General features: G+C 53.1%; 8 protein-coding genes across 8 annotated transcripts; 5 read left to right on the top strand and 3 right to left on the bottom strand.

Annotated features, from left to right (window-relative positions):
• Positions 1-181: 181 nt before the first annotated feature.
• GUITHDRAFT_103922 (hypothetical protein) lies at positions 182-947 on the top strand (the record flags this gene model as incomplete). Its single annotated transcript, XM_005837032.1, has 2 exons — positions 182-720; positions 764-947. 2 exons carry the CDS (start codon positions 182-184, stop codon positions 945-947), a joined length of 723 nt encoding a protein of 240 aa, XP_005837089.1.
• Positions 948-980: 33 nt separating this feature from the next.
• Positions 981-3,351, top strand: GUITHDRAFT_103921 (hypothetical protein; the record flags this gene model as incomplete). Its single annotated transcript, XM_005837031.1, has 5 exons — positions 981-1,114; positions 1,159-1,288; positions 1,336-2,112; positions 2,161-3,144; positions 3,262-3,351. The coding sequence occupies 5 exons, from the start codon at positions 981-983 to the stop codon at positions 3,349-3,351; spliced, it is 2,115 nt and encodes a 704-aa protein (XP_005837088.1).
• Positions 3,352-3,439: 88 nt separating this feature from the next.
• On the bottom strand, positions 3,440-6,573 carry GUITHDRAFT_161867 (hypothetical protein; the record flags this gene model as incomplete). The annotated part of the gene is made up of 5 exons (XM_005837030.1): positions 3,440-4,597; positions 4,644-4,808; positions 4,874-4,959; positions 5,013-5,059; positions 5,111-6,573. 5 exons carry the CDS (start codon positions 6,571-6,573, stop codon positions 3,512-3,514), a joined length of 2,847 nt encoding a protein of 948 aa, XP_005837087.1. The 3' UTR covers positions 3,440-3,511.
• A 1,659-nt stretch (positions 6,574-8,232) lies between these two features.
• GUITHDRAFT_58497 (hypothetical protein) lies at positions 8,233-8,511 on the top strand (the record flags this gene model as incomplete). The annotated part of the gene is made up of 1 exon (XM_005837029.1): positions 8,233-8,511. A coding segment is annotated over one exon (279 nt), but the record flags the coding sequence as incomplete, so codon positions are not given.
• Positions 8,512-10,331: 1,820 nt separating this feature from the next.
• On the top strand, positions 10,332-13,262 carry GUITHDRAFT_67166 (hypothetical protein; the record flags this gene model as incomplete). The annotated part of the gene is made up of 2 exons (XM_005837028.1): positions 10,332-11,411; positions 11,466-13,262. 2 exons carry the CDS (start codon positions 10,332-10,334, stop codon positions 13,260-13,262), a joined length of 2,877 nt encoding a protein of 958 aa, XP_005837085.1.
• A 1,614-nt stretch (positions 13,263-14,876) lies between these two features.
• On the bottom strand, positions 14,877-16,492 carry GUITHDRAFT_135299 (hypothetical protein; the record flags this gene model as incomplete). Its single annotated transcript, XM_005837027.1, has 10 exons — positions 14,877-15,170; positions 15,191-15,292; positions 15,346-15,379; positions 15,422-15,483; positions 15,528-15,608; positions 15,654-15,696; positions 15,742-15,788; positions 16,124-16,255; positions 16,347-16,406; positions 16,451-16,492. The coding sequence occupies 10 exons, from the start codon at positions 16,490-16,492 to the stop codon at positions 14,877-14,879; spliced, it is 897 nt and encodes a 298-aa protein (XP_005837084.1).
• Positions 16,493-16,769: 277 nt separating this feature from the next.
• Positions 16,770-18,491, top strand: GUITHDRAFT_103916 (hypothetical protein; the record flags this gene model as incomplete). Its single annotated transcript, XM_005837026.1, has 3 exons — positions 16,770-17,676; positions 17,861-18,288; positions 18,444-18,491. 3 exons carry the CDS (start codon positions 16,770-16,772, stop codon positions 18,489-18,491), a joined length of 1,383 nt encoding a protein of 460 aa, XP_005837083.1.
• Positions 18,492-18,795: 304 nt separating this feature from the next.
• On the bottom strand, positions 18,796-23,872 carry GUITHDRAFT_103915 (hypothetical protein; the record flags this gene model as incomplete). Its single annotated transcript, XM_005837025.1, has 18 exons — positions 18,796-18,848; positions 18,895-18,964; positions 19,079-19,154; positions 19,395-19,519; positions 19,559-19,957; positions 20,034-20,118; positions 20,235-20,489; positions 20,543-20,661; positions 20,711-20,768; positions 21,135-21,268; positions 21,309-21,365; positions 21,492-21,590; positions 21,698-21,868; positions 21,913-21,954; positions 21,997-22,041; positions 22,453-22,506; positions 22,580-23,194; positions 23,249-23,872. The coding sequence occupies 18 exons, from the start codon at positions 23,870-23,872 to the stop codon at positions 18,796-18,798; spliced, it is 3,081 nt and encodes a 1,026-aa protein (XP_005837082.1).
• Positions 23,873-23,934: the final 62 nt, after the last annotated feature.

Below are 23,934 nucleotides of genomic sequence, written 5' to 3'. Positions count from 1 at the left end.
GTGGACCCCGATGGGGCAAGAAAAGATGGACGGTCGGGGCGGGAGCAAGGGAGGGAGGAGGAGGAGGAGAACAGCCGGGGAGGGGGGAAAGGAGGAGAGGATAGGAGGGACATGCGCTAGACGCCTGCCTTAGGAGGGACTTCATCGCTGACTAGGAAGAAGCCGTGAAGACAGGCCAAGGATGAGTCCTAGTGACCCTCGTCAGAAGAGTATGAGGGGGGACGAAGACGAGCTGAACCTGCTGCGGTCTCTGCTCAAGAACGTTCCCCTGTCGACGGATCCGAGTGCTCTCAGCTCTGTTGTCGGCAGATATGCAAGCTTCCTGTCCTTCACTACCGATGACCGCAGTGCCATGGCGGACGATTTCTTCAAGGTGGCGACCAGTCTGGACAATCCTTGTCCTCGCTCGGTTCACACCTTTCACTGGCACCTGTGCTCGCGCAAGCATGAGTATCGCTCCATCACTCAGTACGAGAAGGTGCGAGCTCGTGCTCCGGTGCATGTGGAAGAGATGGGGCAGCTGGTAGCCGAGGCAAGGTCGGCGAAGCCCCAGCACTCGGAGGAGCAACGAATAGAGGCGATGGCTTGCTTGGCGAACTTCCTGGACGAGATCTGTCATGCAGCAGATCTGGCAGAAGACTTGTATGACGAGGTAGTTCAATCAAAACACTTCTCTCCCTTCATCCGAGGGAAATACGCGGCGTTTCTCGCTCGGAACAGGTCTTGATTAATCAAGGTTTTCTGAACTTGACCGAAGATTCAGGCCGGACCAGCATGAAGCAAGTCTCTATCATTTCAGAACAAGTCTCGAGACTGAGCCGGGAAACGTTGAGTGCATGCTGGACTTCGCTACGTTCCTCTCTCGGTCGGACGTTCAAACGGCGGAGAGGCTGTTCAAGGATGCCATGAACAAGGAACTGCGATTGTACGCTGCTGCTCCGGCATGACGCTTGCAGCAGATCTCTGATGATGCGAGGATCATGGGCGAGTATGCTTTCTTCCTCGAGCAAGTCCTTCACGACCCAGACGCCGCTGAGTCCATGTACAAGCGATCGATCAACCAAGATTCACAGAACTCGGGGGTGCTTGCCCGGTATGCAGAGTTCTTGAGCAGGTGAGTCCTGTGGGAGGAGATGCTAGCGAGCTCACGATGTGAAGTGTGAGGCAAGACATGGAAAGCGCGTCCGAGGTCTACCGTCGTTGTCACTTCGCTGACCCTCAGAACGTGGTTGGGCTCCTTGGCTTGGCCTCGGCCCTGCTGCAGGTGCAGGACAGCGATGGAGCGGAGGTTTGACGTGCGGTAGAGGAGGAAGGTAGTGACTGCTGGGGCTGCAGGAGCTGTATCTCAAGGCAATCAGCTTGTACCCTTCCGATGCCGTCGTCTTGGGCAGTTACGCTGAGTTCCTGTCCAACGTTGGCGGTGATCGCAGTCAGTCGGGAGAGTACTACAGGCGAGCCATCGAGGCTGACCCGCACGATGCGACGAATCTCAGCAACTACGCGATTTACCTCATGGACGGCGACGAAAACTCGCAAGAAAATGCGGAGAAGTACCTGAAGATGGCGGTGGAGGCGGACAGTTCAAACGCGAGGATCCTCGGCCGGTATGCCGTCTACCTCGAACGAGTACGACAGAATATGGATGCAGCGGAGGAGTACTACAAGCTCTCGGTGGGAGTTCAAGGCAGCAGCGGCCTCAACCTTGCCTACTTCGCCTCCTTCCTCTCCAACGTCCGGGGTGACAAGGACAGGGCGCTCGAGCTACTCGAGCTCGCGGTCAGCAACGAGCCTGAGAACCCGATCGTGCTCTCCATGCGAGCAGATTTTGCGGAGAACGTGCAGAGAGACATGAAGGAGGCGGAGAAGTTCTACAAGCGAGCCCTCGCCCTCGCTCCTGATAGCGCCGACGTGCTGGGGGCTTATGCGAACTTTCTGGCGCACTCGCAGCAGGACTTGGAGGCAGCGGAGGAGATTTACTGCAGGGCCATCGACGCGGACGGGACGAGGGCGGAGAACCTTGGGGGGTACGCGAACCTGCTGATGAGCCTCTGCAGGCAGGGAGAGGACATGGCGCCATTCATCGAACGTGCTGACAACCTCTACCGCCGAGCGGTGATCGCCCGCCAGCTCCCCTCCTGCTGGACCCTGACGACTTCTCAGGTCGACTGCGCCCCTGCTGATGCTGGGCTGATCGCCAACTTTGCGGTGTTTCTGGGGTACGTGCGATGTGACTACGAAGAGGCAGAGAAGATGTTCGAGCGATCGCTGGAGCTCTGCCCCGAGGACGTTGACTTCCTCCTCAACTTCGCGCATTTCATGGAGACTTGCAAGAAGGACGACGACAAGGCTGAACGCTTGTTCACCAGGGCACTGGCAGCCTGCCAGCACAAAGACGCTCGCGTGCTCGCAAGCTTCGCGCTCTTCCGCTCGCGCACTCGTGAGGATGCGATCGATGACAACCGTCTCCTCTTCGAGCAGGCCGTTGCTGCAGATCCAACTAACGGGCCCCACCTGGCCGCCTTCGCTCTCTACCTGTCCTCCGTCCTAGACGAGCACGAGCAGGCCGATGCACTCTTCCGTCGCGCAATCCAGCAGGACCCCAGGAACGGTGACATCCTCGGCTCGTATGCGTCGTTTGTTGCTGAGGTGCAGCACGACAACGACTCGGCGGAGGTCTACTACAAGCGAGCGATCGAGGCGGATCCCTTCAACGCCGTCACCCTCGGCAAGTTCGCCTACTTCCTTCACTCGGTGCGAGGCGACCACGTCATGGCGGACGCGCACTTCCAGCGGGCGGTGCAGTGCGGCAACAACGCGGACATCCTAGGGAACTACGCATCCTTCCTCGAGACTGAGAAGGAGGATCATCAGCTAGCCGAGCACTACTACAAGCTGGCGATCCAGGTGGACCCGCGTCACGCCTACAACCTCTCGAGCTACGCGCGTTTCCTCGCCTACAACCAGCACGACCATGACGGCGCGAACCAGAACTTCCTGCGAGCCATCGAGGCGGACCCGTCGGACTCGGCGGTGATCGACTTTTACGTGGACTTCCTTCAGAGCATCCGAGACTCGGACCCCAACGTCCATGGCTACTTCAAGTCCGCCCTCTCCCTCCTCCCCCAGTGCTCTCAAGTCCTCCAGGTAATCTCTCCTTCCTCCTCCTCCCTCGCCATCCCCATCCCTCGATCTCCTCGTTCCACGTCTTCCCCTCGCCTACTTATCCTCGCCGGCTCCTCAGCGTTCTTACTTCCATTGCAGGCCTACGGCGAATACCTGGAGCAGGTCCTCAACGACGCAGAGCAAGCGCAGAGATACTACAAGCTAGCATCTGAAATCGTGATTCTCTGAAGTAGCGACATGTAGAATGAAGAAGCAAAGAAGCTGACTGAAAGTTCACCAACACAAAGACAAGCACGTCAAGGAGGAGGGTACAGGATCGCTTTAGCCTTGTGTCTATTAAATCTAGAAAACTTCATGACTACCATCAAGGCCCGCAAGCTCATTGAGCTCATTCGACAGTTTCGCCGAGGACAGAACCGATGTCGTTGAAGGCGAACGGCATGAACTTGTAACCATCTCCGAAGTAGAACTTGTTCATGAACTCAACCCAGTGGAGACGGAGGGCATGCAAGAATGCCGACAAGCTTTCCATACCCATGAGAACTCCGACGGTAAAGCAAGCCCATGCCCCGATGCAGATGAAGATCATCATGGTGTCGGCAGACTCCAGGCCGATCTCAACCACCGTCTTCTCCCAGAAGACCTCCGAGAGCTGAGCGTGAGCCAAGGAAAGAGCCCACAGACGCAGGTAGGAGGCGGTGTTGGAGATGCAGCCCAGCACGTACTCGATGGTGTGAATCATCTGATGCACCATCTCCTCCCCAAAGTCAAACTCCTCGCCATGTCCGTGTCCATGTCCGCCATGTCCTCCAGCTGGTCCGAGCTCCGTGTCGTGCTCATCCTCGAGGCGGTGACCCATCTGCGACTGCTTCTCGTGCTCCCACTTAAGGATGTAGGGCTTTGGCAGCAGGAGGCAGGGCACAGCAATCACCGCACAGAGGATCAGGAAGACCTGAAGGCCGCCTTGTCCGGGGATGATCTGGTTCTCGACCGGGACGTTTCCAATGTCCATGAACATCTTGATGAGCGAGTCGAGGAGGGAAGGAGGAGACTGCTTCCACATGACACAACCAGCGGCCGACGACTCGCAGGCCCTCGAGTTGAAGATGGTCGGGTCGATGAGAGTGTTGTTGCCGAACACGTTGGACTCCACGATGAGCCTGTCCTTGTACTTGTAGACGGCACAACCAGCGGTGGGAGCGTCGCTCTTCATGCACCACATGTGACTCGGAAGTTTTGACAAGCTCGAGATGGCATTCCTGCTGGGGTTGAAGGGGGGAGTCCAGCAGGGCACATTGCTCAGGTCGTTCATGCAGTACCTCTGGGGGATCGACACCACGAAGTCGTTGTTGACCACGAAAGTCGCATCCCAGTTGGTTGTCCACTTGGTGAAGATCAAGATGCAAAGATAGCCGAAGATGGAATTGATGAACACCATCTCAGGGATGTACACCCAGTACAAGGTGACCCAGTCCTACACAAACTCGTCAGGAGAGCACGAGGCAGCATGCTCAAGTCACCTGAAAGTAGAGGGTGTTCATGAGCTTAGTGCAAACTCCGGCCACCATCTGAATGACTCCAGCAATGATCGCGAACTTCATCTTGAACGAATTGGCTGCATTGAGCTTGTTCGAGGTGTGAGCCCAACCAGGGTCAGTTCCAAAGGGGTAGGGCTCCCAGGAAACCTGAACCCACTGTCAGAAACCCTCCTGTCGAAGATCCAGCTGCGCATCTGCGCTTCACAACGCACCTCGGCTCCAGTGGATTTGCCATGGTCGAAAGCTTCGTTGATGTTGGTTCTCAGCCACTTCTGTGTTTGCTTCGATGGGTCCGTGCCTACAGGAAGCCGAGTGACCCATCAAGGACGCGCATTCCCAACTGTCCCTCACCTGGGATCGCCATGCAGGATCCATCCTCAGCCATCTCACCAGAGCACCTAGGAGGAGAACATGAGTCGGACAACAACATCGCCCACGACGTAAAGTACCAGGCGGTCGATCCCCAGATTTCCAAAGGGACCGCAAACAATTCGTTGTAGATAAAACCAGAGTAGGTCGCAAAGATACCCATAAGAAGGATGTTGTATCTGCCCTTGTACACCGTTCCAAACATTTCATCCTTGGCAAGGTATGCGAGCTTCTTCTCATAAAGAACCAAAAGCAACCCGCACAATGCCATGATGAAGCCGTGGCCAATATCACCGAACATCACACCGAACAGGAAAGGGAAGGTAATGAAGGAGAAGGTTGCCGGATTGAACTCTTGGTACCTCGCCATACCATACGCGTCAACGATCGACTGCGTACCCTTGGCGAACACAGCGTTGCGGAAGAATGTGGGGGGAGTTTCCCTACTCTTCACAACATTGATCACGGTCTGCACTGACGCCTGGCTCATCGTGGTTCCCTTGCGAAGTGCCTCCCGGATATTGTCCATGTCCTCTGTCGGGCACCAGCCCTCAGCAATGAGGCACTTGTGGGTAACGTCATAGTTGAACATGTTGAGAGTGTAGAAGATGGCCTTCTCTCTCATGACAAAGTCGAACCATTCATCGATGTTGCCCTTCACGTCTCCAAGTTTGCGGATTCTGAACTCGCGGGTCTTGTTCAGGACTGTTTCCATGTCCTTCTTCTTATCATGAACTTCGTTCTTCAGGGTGTCTCTTTGAGCCCTCTCCTCTGGGAGCTTGTACTTGGTTGCACCATACGAGTCACAAATCTTCTCGATCTTAATGCGAGACCTCTCTCCAGAGAAGAAGATGACGAACACAGACTTCTGGATTGGTTCACCCGTGTTTGGATCAGGGAAAGGATCGTTGATGTCTTCATGACGGAGAAGCATGTTGCCGCGAGTTGCACGGAACAGGGTCAGCGACAGGTCATGCACATTCTCGCTGGGAATGCAACCAGCGATGTGACCGAGCATGCTCTGCGATCTAGTCCCCATCATGCCATCTTCCATGGCAGTCATCTCAACCGTGCCATCCTCACGCGTCGAAGGAGCGGTGAATGCAACCCCACGGCTGTAAGCTGAAGAGAACCAGTCCTCCCCCTTCTCGAGCACAATGCTGTGCTCTCGGAGCTCGTTGTCTTGCTTCTGAAGCTGGGTGAACGCAGAGCTATGCTGTTTCAGCTCCTTCTCTAGCTCAATCAGACGGTCGTGCAGCTCGTGAAGAGTTGGAAGCCTACTGCCAGCATCGATCTTGCGAATGCCCTTCTCCTTCGCCATCATCTCCTTGAGAAATCTCATGATACGGAGCATGTCGTCACACCGACGAACATCTGAGACGAACAGTCGCTGGAAAGCGCTCTTGTCTGAGTTCAAGTCCTTGAACTGAATGGCGCCATCGCCATCATTCAAGCTCCCCAGCGCCTGCAAGGTGTCATGTGCAGCTTCACTTTGGATGAACAGCTGCACAAGCTGCATTTCTTCAGAACGGAACTGCGACATTTTGAACTGATTCTCTGGAAGGTTTCCCTACGAAGACTAGGAAATTTGATCTGTCCTTCCACAGATATCAAAGAAATATCCTTCTGGTCAAGGATACAAGACTCGCGAATCACAAATCCCGCAAAAACCTGAAAGGGGCTCGTCAACCTTCGATCATATCTTGCACAACCTCAACGCTCTCGAGGTGCTTCGACGCACATTTATAGATAGTTTCCTACCTCTCAAAATCTACATTTTGTCCTTTTACCCAGTCTCACTGAATCTGATTGATCACCCGCCAGCCAGCATTCCTTTCTAATACTCCTGACACGCACTTGCTCCATTCTCTCCTCCTCTCTTCAATCTCCTCGCTTGCGCCTCGATTCTGTATACAGCTTCTATCGCTCCTCCTTCATGTCTAAATGCTTCCTCCTCCTTCCCAAGCTCCTCCCTTCTCCCCCTTGACCTCTTCCTCTCATCATTATCCAGCGCCTGCGGCCACTACCCCCCACCCCCCACTACTCCACCCCCATGAAAAAAAATTCTATCACCCCCCTCCCCCAATTGCCAGCCCACCTCACCCCATGACACTTGAGGATTGTTCACCCCACCCTCAAATTCATCATCACAAGAACTAATTGTGCACCACTGAGCACCCTGTATCAACATGACCCACCCCACTAAATTATTCGCGCATGCTCTGCACCCACCCCAAAGTTCCATAGACAAGTTTAGTTAACACACACTAAGCAGACCACAGTCTATCACCCGTGGTTTTTCGGTCCTACACGGGGGTACATCAATTCTGAGTGAGAGTCTGGTACTAAAAGGAGACGTAGAAAGCCATCGACCAGGGGGTGGGGTAGGGTAGGGTCAGTGTCTTAGGGAGTTGACTGTACAACTACCCCACCCTGTCTCCTCAAACAGAACATGTAGAATGTACCATAGACCGGGTAGGGTCTCAGAAGAGGGTGTAGAGCACATTAGGGTGGGGTACAAAGCTTCAAGGCTACCCCAACAAATCTGCAGAAAAATTTGCTAAATATATGGGTGGGTGCAAATGATAGTGGGGTAGGGGTAAAAAGAAAGAACCGTTACTTTGGCAACCTCACAAATAACTGTTTGGAGCTTACTGACTTGTGGCCGGGCCCGGGAAATTGCCGCGGGAAGCCGGGTGGGATCTGAGTGGGGAGGTGGGTCGAAGGGATGAGGCCTCTCGCTGCATGGTCGGAGGACAGGCGCTGGGTTGCTCGGCTTGGCCTAGAGTCCCTGCACACGCTCCTGCGCTAGACCTGCTACAACATAGAGGTTACCTCTAGACCCTTGTTACCTCCTGATTCGAATGTCTGAAGCCTCTTCGTCTTTGATATAGTCGCTGTGTTCCGTCATATCCCGTTGACTGTTTGTTGGTATTTTATGGCCGAATCTTGAATGGGGCCGATGTTTTTCAAGTCTTTCGGATCTTGTTTCCATATCTTCTATAGTTTTGGATGAAAAATCTCAAGGACCATGGTGAACGGTTGCAACAAATTTTCGTGGCATTTGATGTGGATTTCACTGTTTCTTATCGGAGGGAGTTGTGACAGAGCTGCACTAGAGAGCCAATCAAAATTGTTCAAGTTGTCACAGAATTCTACTGTTGCAAGATTCAAAAGGAAACCGCATATTGATGAGAATACTCTGTTCATTGGTCAGATATCGTACAACGCAACCAAAAATGATCTAGAGAGATTTTTCACAAAGAAGGGATTTCAGGATTTCAAAATACGCTGGCTTACAGACAAGAAAACGAAGACCAATCGTGGACTCGCATTCATCCAATTTGCGCAGAAGAGCGAGGTCCCGAAAGCCCTCAAGCTTGACTGCTGCCTCTTCTTCGGCCGAAGGTTGAGAATCGAACGAACAGCTTCAGGTGGTGGCAACAAGTTGAAGAGGAAGAATCGTATCAAGAAGGCAAAGGCAGAGCACGAGGAAGGGAGGAAACAGCTTGTGTCAGGCATCATTGACAGGGTGTTCGCAAAGAGAGATTCCAGGCGTTTCAACAGTTCTGAGATTACAAAACTTTTGACGGATGAAAGTGTGCACGAGAGCCGACGCCCTTCTGTCAAGAATGCTGGTGAACAGTTCCTTTCTAAAGTGTACATGGAACGTGGGGAGGTGGATGATGAAATCGTTCAATTTCTTGCGTCTTTACCAGAGAAACTTGCTTCGAGATCGGTACGTACTTGCGCTCGCCTCGATGTGCGGGGTGTAGAAAACAGAGCAGCATACGCAATGGGAGTGATCAAGCATAAGCTACGAAAGGCCGAAAAGAAATCGAAGAAGAAAAGACAAGTCACTGAAGCTACAAGCCATGCTGAGCCAAAGATCTCAGAGGCTGCCACGGATCCCTATTCCTAGCAAAGATCTCTATCCCTAGCACTCGCTTGTTCATCCGTGAGCGAATAAATGTTTGCAAACCGAACAGAAAGAAAGAAGACGGAGCTTGAAGCCAGTCACACGAAAATCGGGTTAGGAGAGAGAGAGCATTCATTGCGCTCTCCCCTCCTCGCCGCATGAAGGCCTGTAGAGCATTCAAGAGTTTGTCAGGGATGTGCGATGACAGGTATGGCAGGGAGTGTATTTGATGTCAGGGTGGAGGTGCTACGGGTGGGGTGGTGATGATACCATGTGGGTGGGGTAGGATGATCCGGTGGCACAGCCAAACCTCTCGTAAAAATATTTCATACATACGAAACATATTGAAATTTAAAGTTCATTTTTCCCAAAAATTTGAAGCAAATCAAATATGTAAGGGGTGGGGATGAATTTTAGAAGGGGTAGGGGTGAAAAGATGATAGGGTGGGGCTAGAAGTGGAGCTTTGGAGCTGCCTTGGTGAAGGCGCCGACGATGGCAGTGCATGGAGGTGTGCAGGGGAGAAGAGGAAGAGAGGAGAAGCAGATAGAAGCAGGCTGCTGGAAATGATTCTTTCACATACTTCAGGCGAGTATTGATCTTGCCATCAGCAATTCTCCTGTTTACTTGAGAACAAAAGCGGAACTTCCCTCGGAATTTTTAAAGTGACCTGTCCAGTCATAGTTGCTTTATCTTTGGAAGATGACGATTTCTGACTGAAAGAGTATTGCTTATACGAACAATTCTGATGTCACTAACCCTGTAAGATATTGTTGATGATAACTTTGGCTATTCACAAGTTTGTCTTGTATGGGAATGCGGAATAATGCAGAGAGCCAAGGCAGTTGGCTCGCACGACGAGGCGTTTGACGACAGGCTTCCTAGGACGATCCAATCATCAGAACATTCATACCTCTCCGTATTCAAGCATTCTACGGGACTCGAACCCAGAGATGCCAATCTAAACAAAGCTAAAATGGAGCGGAGCGGGAATGACCAAATGTGTTCGAATGGTTACGACTCCAAGATGTTGAATGATGATTATTTTGAGTCGACTTTTGGGTCAACACCAGTGGATACTCCCAATCGTATTGATGCTGAATTTTGTTCATCCATTCGGTACGATAACACTCCATTGAGTTCAATCGATTTGATTGAAATGCAGGAATGACCCTCTTTCCGCTGTATTTCGCAATGATACGACATTCAAAGCTCAAGATGATAGCTCCTCAGGTGAGAACTTTCTCGTAGATGATATAGATGTCTGATGGTTGTCTTAGATTGTGATAATTTTCTGGGAAAGAGAATCAGCTCCAAAGATGCAGCAGAATCCCAAGACGACGTCGAAGTGCCGAACAAGCGGATGAAGCCATTATTTCAGCCCATGCAGGACAATGGCAGTGAGATCGAGTCTGCTGCCTCTAAATGGTTTGCTGAAGGCACAGCCATAGAGGTGGAGTTCGAGAGCGAATGGTGGGAGGCAAACATACTCGAGGTTCAGGGCGACCTGGTCTTTGTGCACTACGTTGGAGGCTTGGACGATGAAGATGAATGGATAGAGAAGAATAGCGGAAGAATAAGGATTCCCGTCGAGTTCGAATATGATGGAGACTGGTGGGACGCTTTCATCGTGCGACAGAACAACGAGCAAATCCTCGTGCAGTTTGAATGTGGGACAGAGGAAGACACCGAGTGGGTTGACTCAAATAGTGATCGAATCAGACACAGACAAGATTTGTCCATCAAAAAGGTCAGCCAAAAGCAGAGCAAGCCGAAACACCCCTCCATTCGGAGTCGTGAGCCCAAGACTAGGGTCGCTTCAACATCAAAGAGGGTCAAAAAGGGTAAAGTGAATTCCCGCAAGGGGTCAAAAACGAGTTCCAGAAGCAAGCAGTCAGTCGATATGGACAATAGCAGTGAAGAAGAGGAAAAGATGGTCGACATAGATTCTTTGGACCGTGAAGGGCAAGAGCAGTGCAAGTACAACATCGATAAAATACTGGGCATGGAAATGAAGAAGCAACTGTCTGAGAACAATGAAGAGATTGAAGTTGCATTGTTTTTGGTCAAGTGGCGAGAAAAAAGTTACCTGCATACATCTTGGGTCACTGAAAACGATATCTTGGCTGAAGGAGGGAAAGTGAGATTGAATAATTTCATGTCGAAATGGTTTGATTCCATCCAATTCGAAGTAGAGGACCGCGATGGGAATTACTTTGATCCCGCGTTTACGGAGGTTGAAAGGATCGTCGCCTCTCGAATCGTACAGATTGATTCTGGAGAAGAAGCCTTGGAATATTTCTGTAAGTGGAGGAATCTTCCGTACTCCGAGTGCACATGGGAATGGAAAGAAAGCATCATTGAATCCATTGGCTCTGTTGTGGCAGAGGAAAAGATCGCTCAGCACAACAAGTTCAGCAAGCCTCCACCAAGGGACAAGAGGAAGAGGGAGAAACGACCACCGGTAGAGCGAATCTGCAGAGAAGATGAAATCAAGGAATACATTAGTGAATGTCAGTTCAAAGATCAAAACGTTTTGCGAGAATATCAGAAAGAGGGTGTTAACTGGCTGATTTTTAATTGGTATCAGAGGAGGGGGTCGATTCTTGCAGATGAGATGGGTTTAGGTAAGACTGTGCAAGCCGTTGGCTTCTTGGAATGGCTCTTCCAATGCCGGAATCGAACGGGACCATTCCTGGTTGTGGCTCCTTTGTCAACCATCCCGCACTGGTTGAGAGAGTTCGAAGCTTGGACAAACCTGAATGCAATCGTTTTTCACGGAAACCAAGATTCTAGGGAAATCCTCATCAATCATGAATTTTATTACTATGACGAAAAGGGCAAGCGAATCAACGACTGTTACAAATTCAACGTGTTGATCACGACCTGGGAAATCGTGATGAAGGAAGATGAGCGCGGTAACAAAGCTAATCTGGCTGACATGCCGTGGGATTGTGTGATAGTCGATGAGGCACATCGATTGAAGAACAAAGATAGCAAGACCTTTACAACACTCAAATCCTTCAAGACAATCCCTCCTTGCACGAATCCCGAAAACGAAGCCCATTGTATCTTGATGACAGGTACCCCGCTTCAGAATAACACGGAAGAATTATGGTGTCTTTTAAATTTCTTGGCACCAAAGCAATTTGATGATGTTGACGCTTTCTTAAACAAGTTCGGCGTGGTGGAAACTGCCAATCAGATCATGCAACTTCGCAAAGAGTTGAGACCGTACATGCTCAGAAGGCACAAGGAAGACGTCGAGCGTTCTATCCCACCGAAAGAAGAGATCATAGTTGAGGTGGAGATGTCACAATTACAACGGACGACCTACAAGTCGATCCTTGAACGTAACTTCGAATGGTTGAAGAGGGGGGCAGCTGGAGTTCAAGTTCCAGCTCTTCGAAACGTGGAAATGGAGCTGCGGAAATGCTGCAATCATCCATACCTCGTTGATGGTGTTGAGGAACAAGTCAGAAGCCGATCAACTGCAAGTGACCCAATGCATGAACTGATCAGACACTCCGGTAAAATGGTCCTGCTGGATAAGATGCTTCCGAAACTCCGCGCTGAGAAACACAAGGCATTGATTTTCAGCCAGTTCATAAGGGTGTTGGACATGCTCGAAGACTACATGCGTGCCAAGAGTTTTCCCTTTGAGCGAATTGATGGCAGGATACGGGGAAACGCTCGACAGAGCGCTATCGATCGATACAACGAACTTGGGGAGCACAGATTTGTGTTTTTGATATGTACAAAGGCTGGAGGCATCGGGATCAATTTGACAACAGCAGACACTGTTATAATTTTTGATAGTGATTGGAATCCACAGAATGACTTGCAGGCTCAAGCTCGCTGTCATCGTATCGGGCAAACACGAGAGGTTAAGATTTACAGATTCATAACGGCTAAGACGTACGAGCGCCGGATGTTCGAGAAAGCATCGCAAAAGCAGGGGTTGGAGAGAGCGGTCATCTCCGGCAAGCAGATCGCAGGAGTGAAGAGAACCTCGAAGGAAGAGAAGAAAGAGTTGGAACGACTTCTCAGACACGGAGCATATGCGCTCTTCAACCAAGATGCCGAGCAAGAAAGCAATCGTTTCAACGAGGAAGACATAGAATCGATCTTGAGCAGCAGAATCACCAAAGTAGTTGACAAACAAGACAGAGGGTGTAACACGTTTTCTACCGCAAGCTTTGTCCCCAAGGCTGCAGAGGAGGCAGACTTGGACTACAACGATCCGGATTTCTGGGATAAGCTGATGCCTGAAGCAGAGAAGAAGCTTACAGAAGGTGACGAGCCCTGTGCTTGAGTCCGTTGAGCTGATACCTTGACCCTGCAGGTGAGAATGAAAAAGAGTTCGGGCCGAGAAAGAGGACAGGAGTGGAACGCCTGGGCTTCGTGAGTTACGCTGACATGGCCGAAGGCTTCGTGCAACCTGACGCTGATAGCACGAAGGCGAAGGAACCCAAGTCGAAGATTGCAGATAAGGAGAAGAAAAATTCTTCTTTGCAGTCTTACGCTCAAGTCTTGCCTGGTGCTCACCCGCCGGCGATTTGGATCCCAAACGTCCCTCCGAATCCGCACCGCAGTATCATGTATATAACCCCAGTGGCACGGCAGAAGTGGGAGCATGACTTGCAGAACTTCTGCGAGTCGAAAGGAATTTCTCTCCGCAAGAACCCGATCATTCTCGGGAAGCCTGTGGACCTCTGTATTCTTTTCCACGAAGTGATGGCTCTAGGAGGATTTCAAAAGGTCCAGGAGATGCGAAGATGGCGGGACGTGGCTCTAGCCGTGGACATTCCAGTCTCGCACTCCATGGCTGAATCGCGACTGAAGGACAACTACCTCAAGTACCTCCATCACCTAGAGGCTGACATCAACCGTTGGCACCTCCCTCCCCAAGATGTCGTTAGGCATCCTGTCCTCTCGGGATGGGCTTACCAGCTCTTCGGCCCCCCGGCTGCCGGGCATGTAGGAACGACAGCGAGTCAGGTCATCGCCATGCCGGCCATCTATGCCGGGTACGCGCAATCGACTTACAAGCAGCCTGAGATTCAGTACCCCAACTTCTCGTCTGTGCTCAACCAGGCACCGGTGCAGGCCCCGAGCCAGGGGAGCAGCCAGGAGGAGGAGAAAGTGAAGCCCTACCCTACCGATGACGAGACCCGCATGCGATGGTTCGCGTCCTGGAAGGAGCTGATCACGAGCAAGTCAGAGGAGCCGTTCAAGTTTCCCAGCGCGGGAGGGAGAGAGCTTGACTTCTACCAGCTCTTCCACGAGGTCAAGTGCCTGGGAGGTTTCGAGGCAGTTGAGCGAGGGAGGATGTGGCGGCAGGTGGCGATCGCCATGAAGATCCCCAAGTCAAAGTCATTCGGCATGATCGCCACGCGGCTGCGCGACAACTACCTGCGGCACCTGCACCCGCACGAGGACGTGCTGCCTTTCGAGGGCCGGCTGGTCTCCAAGGACGAGTACCTGGGGCAGGAGACGAGCGACACCTTGTCGCCCTACCCGTCGGCTGCCTCGATCTTCATGGAGGGACTCAAGACGGGAGGCATCGACGACTACCCGCCCGAGCCCGAGCCTGAGCAGGCGTCAGAGGTTGACAACTCGGTGGTGTCAGAGTTCGAGGCTCTCTATGGCACAGAGGAGCCGGCGGCCATGCTGAGGCCTAGCAGGCCGAGGACCTACGACTCGTTCCTGCGCAGCGAGCACCCGAGCAGCACGCAGGAGAACTATGCAAACATCCTCGCGTCGAGCTTCGCCAACAGCTTGCTTGACAGTAACCCTGCGGGACGAGGACGGCTGGTGGGCAGCAACCACATGTCATAATATTTTGTGTTCATCTCATTGAAACTTCTTATTCCATCCTTTTCTCCTCCTTCCTCGTTCCCCTCCTCCCAGCTGTTCCCCTCCTCCTCTACATCCTGTTCGGCATCCCCACCATGCCAGGTAGCTGCGGCTGCGTGTCGTCGGGCGTGTTGAGAGTGACGAAGGGGCTGAGCTTGTCAGCTGCAAGAGGGTCAGACATGAACTGAGCAGCCGCAAACTCGCCGAGGTAGAGAACTTCACGAACGGCAGCTTCCACACTGTGCGGGAGGTCAGGAGGCATAGGAGGAGGAATAGGAGGAGGCATAGGGGGAGACATGAAGCAAGGAGACATGGTCGTGGTGACATCTAAAGTGATTGACCTCGGCATGGTGTCGTCCAGGCTCTGCGCCAGCACCTGCTCACCGGAGTTAGCACGAGGAAGCGACAAGGAAGAGAAGGAGGCGCCTCGACGAGGAAGATGTTGTCTACTGGGTTCCCTTGCACGTCAGTCTCGAGCTTGGGTGTCTGACATGCGCAGCAGAAGTCAACCTGGTGGACAAGAGGAGGAGCAGCTTTACCTGTTGTGTTTGTGTCTTGTTGGCTTCAGAGGACCTGCGGGCGCTGAGGATCATCAACATCAAGATCAGATCTCACTGCAGCTTGTGCAGCTCCGAGATCATCACGGAGCATCTATCTTGAGCCCCGAAGAAGAATTGCTGCTTGCGCGTCAAGGCAGCGGCAGAGACAGCATGCACGACACCTGGCCTGATCGGATAAAGACAAAATCGGTCTCGAACCCAAGAAGCTTGAGCATCTCATCGCAAGTGTGACCGACGTCTACCTGCTCACAGGTATCATCTCTCCTCCCTCCCCGCCTTCCTCTCACTTCCACTACTCTCCGAATGGATGGCTTCGGTAAAGGACGTTTCCTGCGCTCTACGTCAGTCGCGGAGGAGGAAGGGGGAAGGGGCAACCCGTCCTCAGACTTGAGGAACTTCTCCAAGTTGGCAGGGAACGGAACCTGTACAGAACTTCACGAGGTGAAAGGGATGTGTCGACGCAGTCACAGGATCCCCGACGCACAGCAACGACATGGGTTGCACAAATTTGTCTGTTCCTTGGAGCTCAAAGTCAGCAGGAAGAGAAGGAGCAGGAGCAGGAGCCGGAGCCGGAGCAGGAGCAGGAGCAGGAGCAGGATCAGGATCAGGATCAGGAGCAGGATCAGGAGCAGGAGCAGGAGCAGGAGCAGGAGCAGGAGCAGGAGCAGGAGCAGTAGCAGGAGCAGTAGCAGGAGCTGGAGCTGGAGCAGGAGGAGCCGGAACCTGATTCGTTTGTCGATGTTTTTCCCAGTCTGACTCTGAGCTGGTAGCTGCTGCGAGTGGTGGAGGCTCCTTGAGAAGGCCCTTGAGGAGCTGCGCGATAAACCGACTCGCGATGCAGGAGCTTCTGCTCGGTGAGACCAGCGATGCCGCGACAGGCATGCATGAGCTGCGACAGTCAGTCAGTCGGTCGGTCGGTCAGTCAGTCGGTCAGTCAGTCAGTCAGGAAGGAAGGAAGGAAGGAAGGAAGGCAGACTAACCTGCTCATACATCAGTCGCTTGTCCACCAGACCGACGAGGGTCGCTTGGATGCTTCCTCCCTGTAGACGGTCACCCACCTGCTCCTCCTCCTCCCTCAACTCACTCGCTGGTTGTGCACTGGTGCCGTGGGATTGAGCGAAGCCATTCGGGGCTAGTGCATAAATCCTGCGATGAAGCATTAGATACCTCCCTTTTCTTACCCCCCCCCCCCCCTCCTCCTCCTCCTCCTCCTCCTCCTCCTCCTCCTCCTTCCTCTTGCCTCCTATAGCTCTCTGTTCGCCCTACATTCCTACCTCCTTCTCCTTCTCCTCCTCCTCCTCCTCCTCCTTCCCCTCCTCCTCTCGGTCGCCTCTCCTCCCTCCCTCCCTCTAGCTAGTCTCGTTATTGCTGTCCTCTAAAATACTGAGGCGAGCTTGTAGTGAATGGCGGCCATGGCGACGCCGGGTCGACTGACGCTCATGCTCGTGTTGCTGAGCAGCGGAGGAGGAGGACATGCATGGACGAGTGTCGTACACAGGACAAAGCGAGCTCCTTGCCATGCCGCCATGTGCGATATGAAGATGCAGCAGCAGCAGCAGCAGCAGCAGCAGCAGCAGATTCAGAGCATGCTAGATGTAGTAGAGCAGTATCCTTCTGTCTCCTTCTCGCCTCTCCTGGACTTTTCTCCCTCACTCCGCTCGTTCGTGCGGACAGGGAAGACCGGCAGAGGAGAGGAGCTCGCGACCATCCCTCAGCGCCACTGCCTTCAGACGGACATAGGACGTGACTTGCGTTCCTCCCATGTCGACCTTGCAGTGAAGCTCGCGAACGAGGGCATGGAGCTGGAGGGGGTAGTCGCGCATGCGCCCGATCTACCCTACACATGGTCGCAGCAAGAGATCGCGGAGCTGCAGTGGCCTGACATCCAGCGAAGGCTGGAGGAGGAGAAGGTCTGGATGGAGGAGAAGCTTGCGGATCCTGCAGTTAGCACCATTCCTCGGGCAACCATGGAGCCATGCTTCGCCATGGCGCGAAGTTTCAGCTACGTGGCTGCAGGGAAACTTTACTTCGCTCCTGTCCTGGCGCTCTTCCAGCGAACGGCCCCCAAGGGCTCGAGGGTGGAGGGGAGAGGGGAGCGCTTGGTCTTGACATCAGACGAGGGGGAGGAGGGGGAGCAAGTCAGAGTCAGCCTTGGGTGGATCTCCAACGACGATGTCCTGTGCCATCACGGTTGTGCGTACGAGAGTCTCGAGTCAGATGCTATCCTCCTCTCTCGCGCTCAAGTCGACCTCGCCCTCTCCTCCTTCTTCTCATCCACCCCGCAGCACCTCAAGGTGAAGCAGGACGAAGGTAGCTCTTCTACATTCCACCTTCCTCCTCCTCCCCTTGAGACTTCTATACTCTAATATCACCCTTCAATCGGCTTGCTTGTTGCCGTCTTCCATCCTCCTCTTCCCCCTTCTCCACCCCCCCCCCCTCCTTCTCCCCTTCCTCCTTTTCGCATTCATGATTCCCAACACTCACGCTGAGCTAGTGATGGCGGCGCTTCGCCGGTACAGCTACATCTCCGAGGAGGAGCAGGAAGACTACGCCATCTTCCCCGGCGGGTACGCGAGTGACGGGCTAGGCATGCTGCTGCAGGCGAAGTGTCTGCTGGACGAGGAGCTGGAGGCCTTCAAGGTCCAGGGGTGTGCGTTGAACATCGGAGAGACGGTTCCTTTCTCCCGCGACCACGAGACGCGCGTCGGTCACGCGCTGATCGAGCTCTGCCAGCAGCTGCTCTCGTCCTGCCCGACTAGCCTGCAAGAGGACGCCAAGACGCTGAAGGCGATGGGAGAGCGTTCGGAGACCCAGGAGGAGAGGAGAAGGAGAATCTGTGTGGTGTACCGGATGAGCAGGAAGAATTACCTCCATCAGACCTTGGATCGATGCTACCAGTGGGTGAAGAACCCGACAGCAACCGTATGTTCTTCTTCTCTGCCTCTCTCCTCGCCTTCCGTCCTATCCTCAGCCTCCTGCCCTCCTTGTCTTCTCTCCCTCTTGACTTGTCCTCTACCTGATCTTCGCTTCTCCTCTCGTCTACTGCCTTCCGAGTTTTCCTCATGCTTTCATTCCAGGGGACATTGCGCAGGCCGTGGAAGGTGAACATAAAGACATCTGGATAATTGACATAAAGACATGGGGGTGATAAGTGTCTAGTTCCTTTCCTCTTTTCTTCCTCCCATTTCATCTCACCTCACCTGCTCTGCTCTGCTCTGCTCTGCTCTGCTCTGCTCTGCTCTGCTCTGCTCTGCTCTGCTCTGCTCTGCTCTGCTCTGCTCTGCTCTGCTCTGCTCTGCTCTGCTCTGCTCTGTGTCCTGCTCCTCCTCATCCCCTCCCTCCCGCTTTCCCACTACGGGAGGAGCTGGGAAAACGCATGAGCTCCTTGTCCTTTTACTTTACATATCTCGAATCCCAGCAGGAGTCCAGCTAGAGCGAGAGGCCCATCTGAGCGAGCCTCTGCTTCAGGATCATGTCATGCTCTGCGACATTTCTCAGCTCATCTAGCGCAACAGCCCAGCTGCTCACCAGCTGTTATCCTCATGATCCGGTCTGATGCTGCCGATCTCTCAACTGCGAACGCTCCCTCCAGCCGCTCCTGGCAAGCGGCAGCCTTACTCCCTCCTCCGACTTATCTCTCCAATCTGCTCCCTAACCATCCCCTCCTCCTTTCCCTCCCCTTTGCCCCTTGCCCTCCCCCTCCTCGTGATACCTTCTCCTCAGCATTATCGTCTACAGCCTCCAAGCGAAGCATCCGATCTGCGTCCAAATTATCTCCAGCACCACCACTACAACCATCATCATCATCATCATCATCATCATCATCATCATCATCATCATCATCATCATCATCATCACCTGCTTCTTTCATTTGTTCTTCCTCCAAGATCACAAGCAAGTGCTCGTTCTGTTGTCGTCTGAAAGCAACTTTTATCGCCCTCTCCACAACATTATCTGGATGTTCTTCCCTTTTCTGCCTACTCTCCACCTCCCCCCTCTTCTTTTCCCGCTCCTCTCCTCCTCCTCACCTTAGCTCGTCGATGAGCTGCATGGCGAAGGCCTTGGCGTTGCTCGGCAGCCGTTGATCACTCAGCCAGAGGTTCTGCGAGCTCCACTGCCTGTGATCCTCGTGCCGGTGATTCCCCGACGACTTCTAACACAATCAAGTCACTGCTTGCACCTTCAAAACAACTAATACGAAGGTTTCCTCCTGCTCCTGCTCCTGCTCCTGCTCCTGCTCCTGCTCCTGCTCCTGCTCCTGCTCCTGCTGCTGATCCTCCTGCTCCTGCTCCTGATCCTGCTCCTGCTCCTGCTCCTGCTGCTGATCCTCCTGCTCCTGCTCCTGATCCTGCTCCTGCTCCTGCTCCTGCTCCTGATCCTGCTCCTGCTGCTGATCCTCCTGCTCCTGCTCCTGCTCCTGCTCCTGCTCCTGCTCCTGCTGCTGATCCTCCTGCTCCTGCTCCTGATCCTGCTCCTGCTCCTGCTCCTGCTCCTGCTCCTGCTCCTGCTCCTGATCCTCCTGCTCCTGCTCCTCGTCCTCGTCATCCTCGTCCTCGTCCTGCTCCTCCCCCTCTTCGTTCCCTTCCTCCTCCTACTGATCCTCCTCCTCTCCGTCAGTCTTTCGTAAGTCTTCCCTGCTCCATCCTTCCCGATCCTCTCTGTCTCACCGTGTACGCAGACTTTGTCAGGTCATTGAGCTTCATCTTCTGCACGCTCATTTTCTTCCTCTTCTTCTGCCCGTCCGACTTTCCTCTGCTGGATTTCAGGTTCACGTCGAAACTGACATTTTCTGTCCCACGCTCCTCCACCTTGAACTTCACCTCCTCCTCCTCCCTCGCAGAGTTGAACTTCCTGCTCGCCTGCTCGACCTTCTCCCCTCCTCCTCTCGATCCGTATGCTCCATCGAGTCCTTCTCCTTCTCCTCCTCCTCCTCCACTCTTTTGCCAGCTCCCTCTGGCTTCTCCCTTGTCCCGCTCCTCTCAGTCTCGATCTCTTCGGGCTCGGAAGGCAGCACGACGCTGATTTTCTTCATTTGCTCGCCCTCGCCTTTCTCGCGCAGGGGGGCGCTCTTTGCTCCTCTCTCCTTCTTCTTCCTGCCTCCTCCTCTCCTCTCGACCCCCGAGCTGCCCCACAGCTGGTCAGCGATGGCATGAGGAGGAGGAGGAAGAAGAGAAACCTCTCCATGTCCTCAGACTCCTCCGGCTGGTGACCAGCTGGACGGGGGTTGACGCTGACGCGGGAGGAGCTTCTAGTGTTAGAAGTTTGCGGCTTCTTCGAACCCAGCTCTTCATCCACCTGACGCACAGCAGGTGAGGAGGGAGAGGTCGCAGCTGCTCGCTCGTACGCGTCTCTGCAGGTCTGCGACGTCGATCTCGAGGTCCATGCCAGGAGGAGGTTCCCACCTGAGACGAGAGTGAGGGCAGCATGAGAGATGAGCGGCAAGAGAGAAGGAGAAGGATGAGAAGGACAAGGAAGTTGAGGATGAGGAGGGTAAGAAAGTTGAGGATGAGGACGGGGACGAGGACGAGGTCGAGGATGCAGGAGCAGGAGGAGCAGTAGGAGGAGGAGGAGGAGGAGGAGGAGGAGTGAGTCAACTTTCGAGTTGTCTTGAGTCTCTCGAGGGCCTCGGCAATCGCCTGTTGGACGCACGGAGATAAGCTGGAGTGAGAAATGAAAGGAAAAGGAAGAGGAAAGAGAAGAAATGAAATGAAAATGAGAACAGAGGATGAGGAAGGCAGGACGAGTAGCAGAGGACAAGAGAGGCAAACCAGATAGGAGAAAGACAAGAGGAAACGAAGAAGAAAGAGCAAAAGGAAAGAAACAAAGCCTCACTCACCCGCTTCTGCTGCTCTTGGGCCTGTTTGATCTTCTCCTTCTCTTTCTGTAATCGCTCTTTGCGGGCCTGACGAGCATGAAAGTGACATGCCCGCAATATCCATCACCTCCTCCACCTGCAGCTCTGCTGTCTTCTTGTTGTCCTCCTCGAGTTTCTTCAGGACCTGCAGCTGAGACTTAGCGATAGGAGGAACAAGGAAGAAGCAGAGAAGGAAGAGAAGAAGGGGGGGAGGAGGAAAAGGAGGATGACGAGAAGGGAGTGGGGAAGGGGAAGGAGAAGGCAACAGCACCATCTCTCTGTTGTAGGCCTCCATCCTCTTGAGCCTCTCCACAGCTTCTTGTTTCTCCTGCTTTTTGAGCTTTTCCACTTCCTGCAAGAACAAGGCCTCCTGTCCAACAGGTGTGAGGAGACTGTGAGGAGCAAGCAAGGAGGTGATAAGGAGGACAAAGACAACGACGAAGAGGACTGGAAACTGAAATGAGATAACTACGTGACCTGTTTGCGCTGCTCCTGCAGCTTTTCCAAGATCTCCTGATGCTCTTGTTGCTTCTCGATGATTGCTTGTTTCCGCATCTCCTCATCGTGCTGGTCCATTGACAAGTCAAAGATTGACAACTTCACAGACTCTCTCACCATCGCTTTCTTCCGCTTCGCTTCCAACTTCTCCTGCGGCATCGTCACCAACATTTCTTGTTTCTCCTCTCCTTCACCTCTCTCTTCTGTTTCTCCAACTCCTTCTGTGGGCCCAGCGTCTTCCCCACAGCGTCAGACGCGCAAGTGAGGAAAAAATTCACCTCTTTCTTGAACTCCTGCAAGGTTGAGATCTTCGCTTCTTGCTCCTGTTGCGTCTCAAGGTAAGTTCAACAAAGAGGATAGGAAAAGGGGATGAGCGAGAGGAAATGAGAGGAGAGGAAATGAGAGGAGAGGAGAGGAGAGGAGAGGAGAGGAGAGGAGAGGAGAGGAGAGGGGAGGGGAGGGGAGGGGAGGAGAGGAGAGGAGAGGAGAGGAGAGGAGAGGAGAGGAGAGGAGAGGAGAGGAGAGGAGAGGAGAGGAGAGAATGGGGGGGTTGGGAGGTGACCTTTAGTTTTGCCAGAACTGCTTCCCTTCTTTTGAGATCGTCTTCCTGCAACATCCTAAGAAGAGGGTTTGACATCAACTCGTGCCTCTTGCCTGGGCTCGCAATCGTTTCTCCTCGAGCAACGCCTGCCGCACATATGGTAAGAGAGGACGGACCAGCGAACATTCTTGACCTGTTTCTCCTCTCCTTGCTTTTTTTTCTTTTCCTCCTCTCGCTCGCGCTCCTCCTGAAGTCAGAAAGTCAGTGACAGTGCGACATGGCGGGAATATCTTGATGAGAACGAGACGAGGAGCAGGGACCTGCAAGATTCTCATTCTTTCTTGGGCTTCTCGTTCTCTCTGCATCAAGGTTTCTGTTTTCCTTTGTTCGCGCACTGCCATGTCGTCCATGACCTTCTTGATATGCTCCGCCTTGGCTTCTGCTCTTCGCTTAATTTCTTCCTGTGTTTCGACTCGCTGCTTCTCGAAGTTAATTCTCTTCTCCTCTGCCTTGCGCTCTTTCTCTGCAAACAACAAGCTTTGTCGTTCCAGTGTTGCCATCTGCGCTTCTTTTGCTGCCTGGACGCGGGCCTCAATCTGCAGCTTCTTTGCTTCGTTTTCTTTGATGGCTGCTATTCGCATCTCCTCTCTCGCTTGCATCTTGCTCTTGTCCTTTTCTTCCATCGCTTGACGTCTTGCCTCTGCTTGCCTTTCTTGCTGCTTGTTGTACATCTCTTGCTTCTTCTTCAGCAACTCCATTCTCTGCGCGCGCTCCTGCTCTTTTGCTTTTGCTGCTATTCGTCTTTCACGCTCTTCGGCTTCTGCCTTCTGACGCTTCTCCTTCTCTTCTTGCAGTTTCTCTTCCATCTCTCGCTTTATTCTTGCTTCCTCCTCCGCCTCTTCTTGCCGCCGCTTTGCTTCACGCGCAGCCTGCATCTGACAACATGGCACCATCAGAGTCACGGAGCTGAACAACATGAATCAACCGACCTTCATCCATTCAGCTTCTTTTTGCTTCTTCTCGTCCAGCAAAGCTTGCTCCTTCTTCTTCTTCTCCGCCATCTTCTCGTCGTGAATTTGACGCAGACGTTCGGCTTTGAATTCGTTCAGCAGCATACTCTCAACATCTTCTTTCTGCTTCCTTTTCATCGCTTCAATTTGCCGATGCATGCTCTCAATCATTTTCTGTTCCTCGTCTTGTTCAGATCTCACGCTCACAGTGGCACTCCGATGTGAAGAATCTCCTGTCTCCCGCTGACGGGGGGTCAGTCTTTTCCTGCTCTCATCTCTGATATTCTTGTACTCTCGCATCACCGCCTCGAGCTTCATCTTTCTTGCATTCTCATAGTGTTCGTAGCGCAGCTGTAGGATTCGAGAGGGAGTCTCTTTGCTTCCGAAAGAGCTCTTGCTCTTGTACATGAGTTCTTCTGGCAACACTCCTTGCCGAGAGCAAGCATCAAGTGACCGCGGGGTGTTCAAGTAGGGAGCAGGGTTTGTTTCCTCATCGAAGTCTTCTAACGACAATTTGACTGATGCCTTTGACGCTCGTGATTGAAGAGTGGATCTCCGTCCTGTACGGCTGGGGGAGAGAGATTTGTCTGTATCACTTTCCATGGCGGTGAAACAATTCTAGAACAACGTCAAGTCTTCATGCAGGTCTGTGAGGAATTGTTTCA

Source organism: Guillardia theta (genome assembly GCF_000315625.1).
Source record: "Guillardia theta CCMP2712 unplaced genomic scaffold GUITHscaffold_15, whole genome shotgun sequence".
Classification (NCBI taxonomy): domain Eukaryota; class Cryptophyceae; order Pyrenomonadales; family Geminigeraceae; genus Guillardia; species Guillardia theta.
Note: the sequence above shows the minus strand (reverse complement) of the source record. Positions and strands in the feature narration are given on the sequence as shown.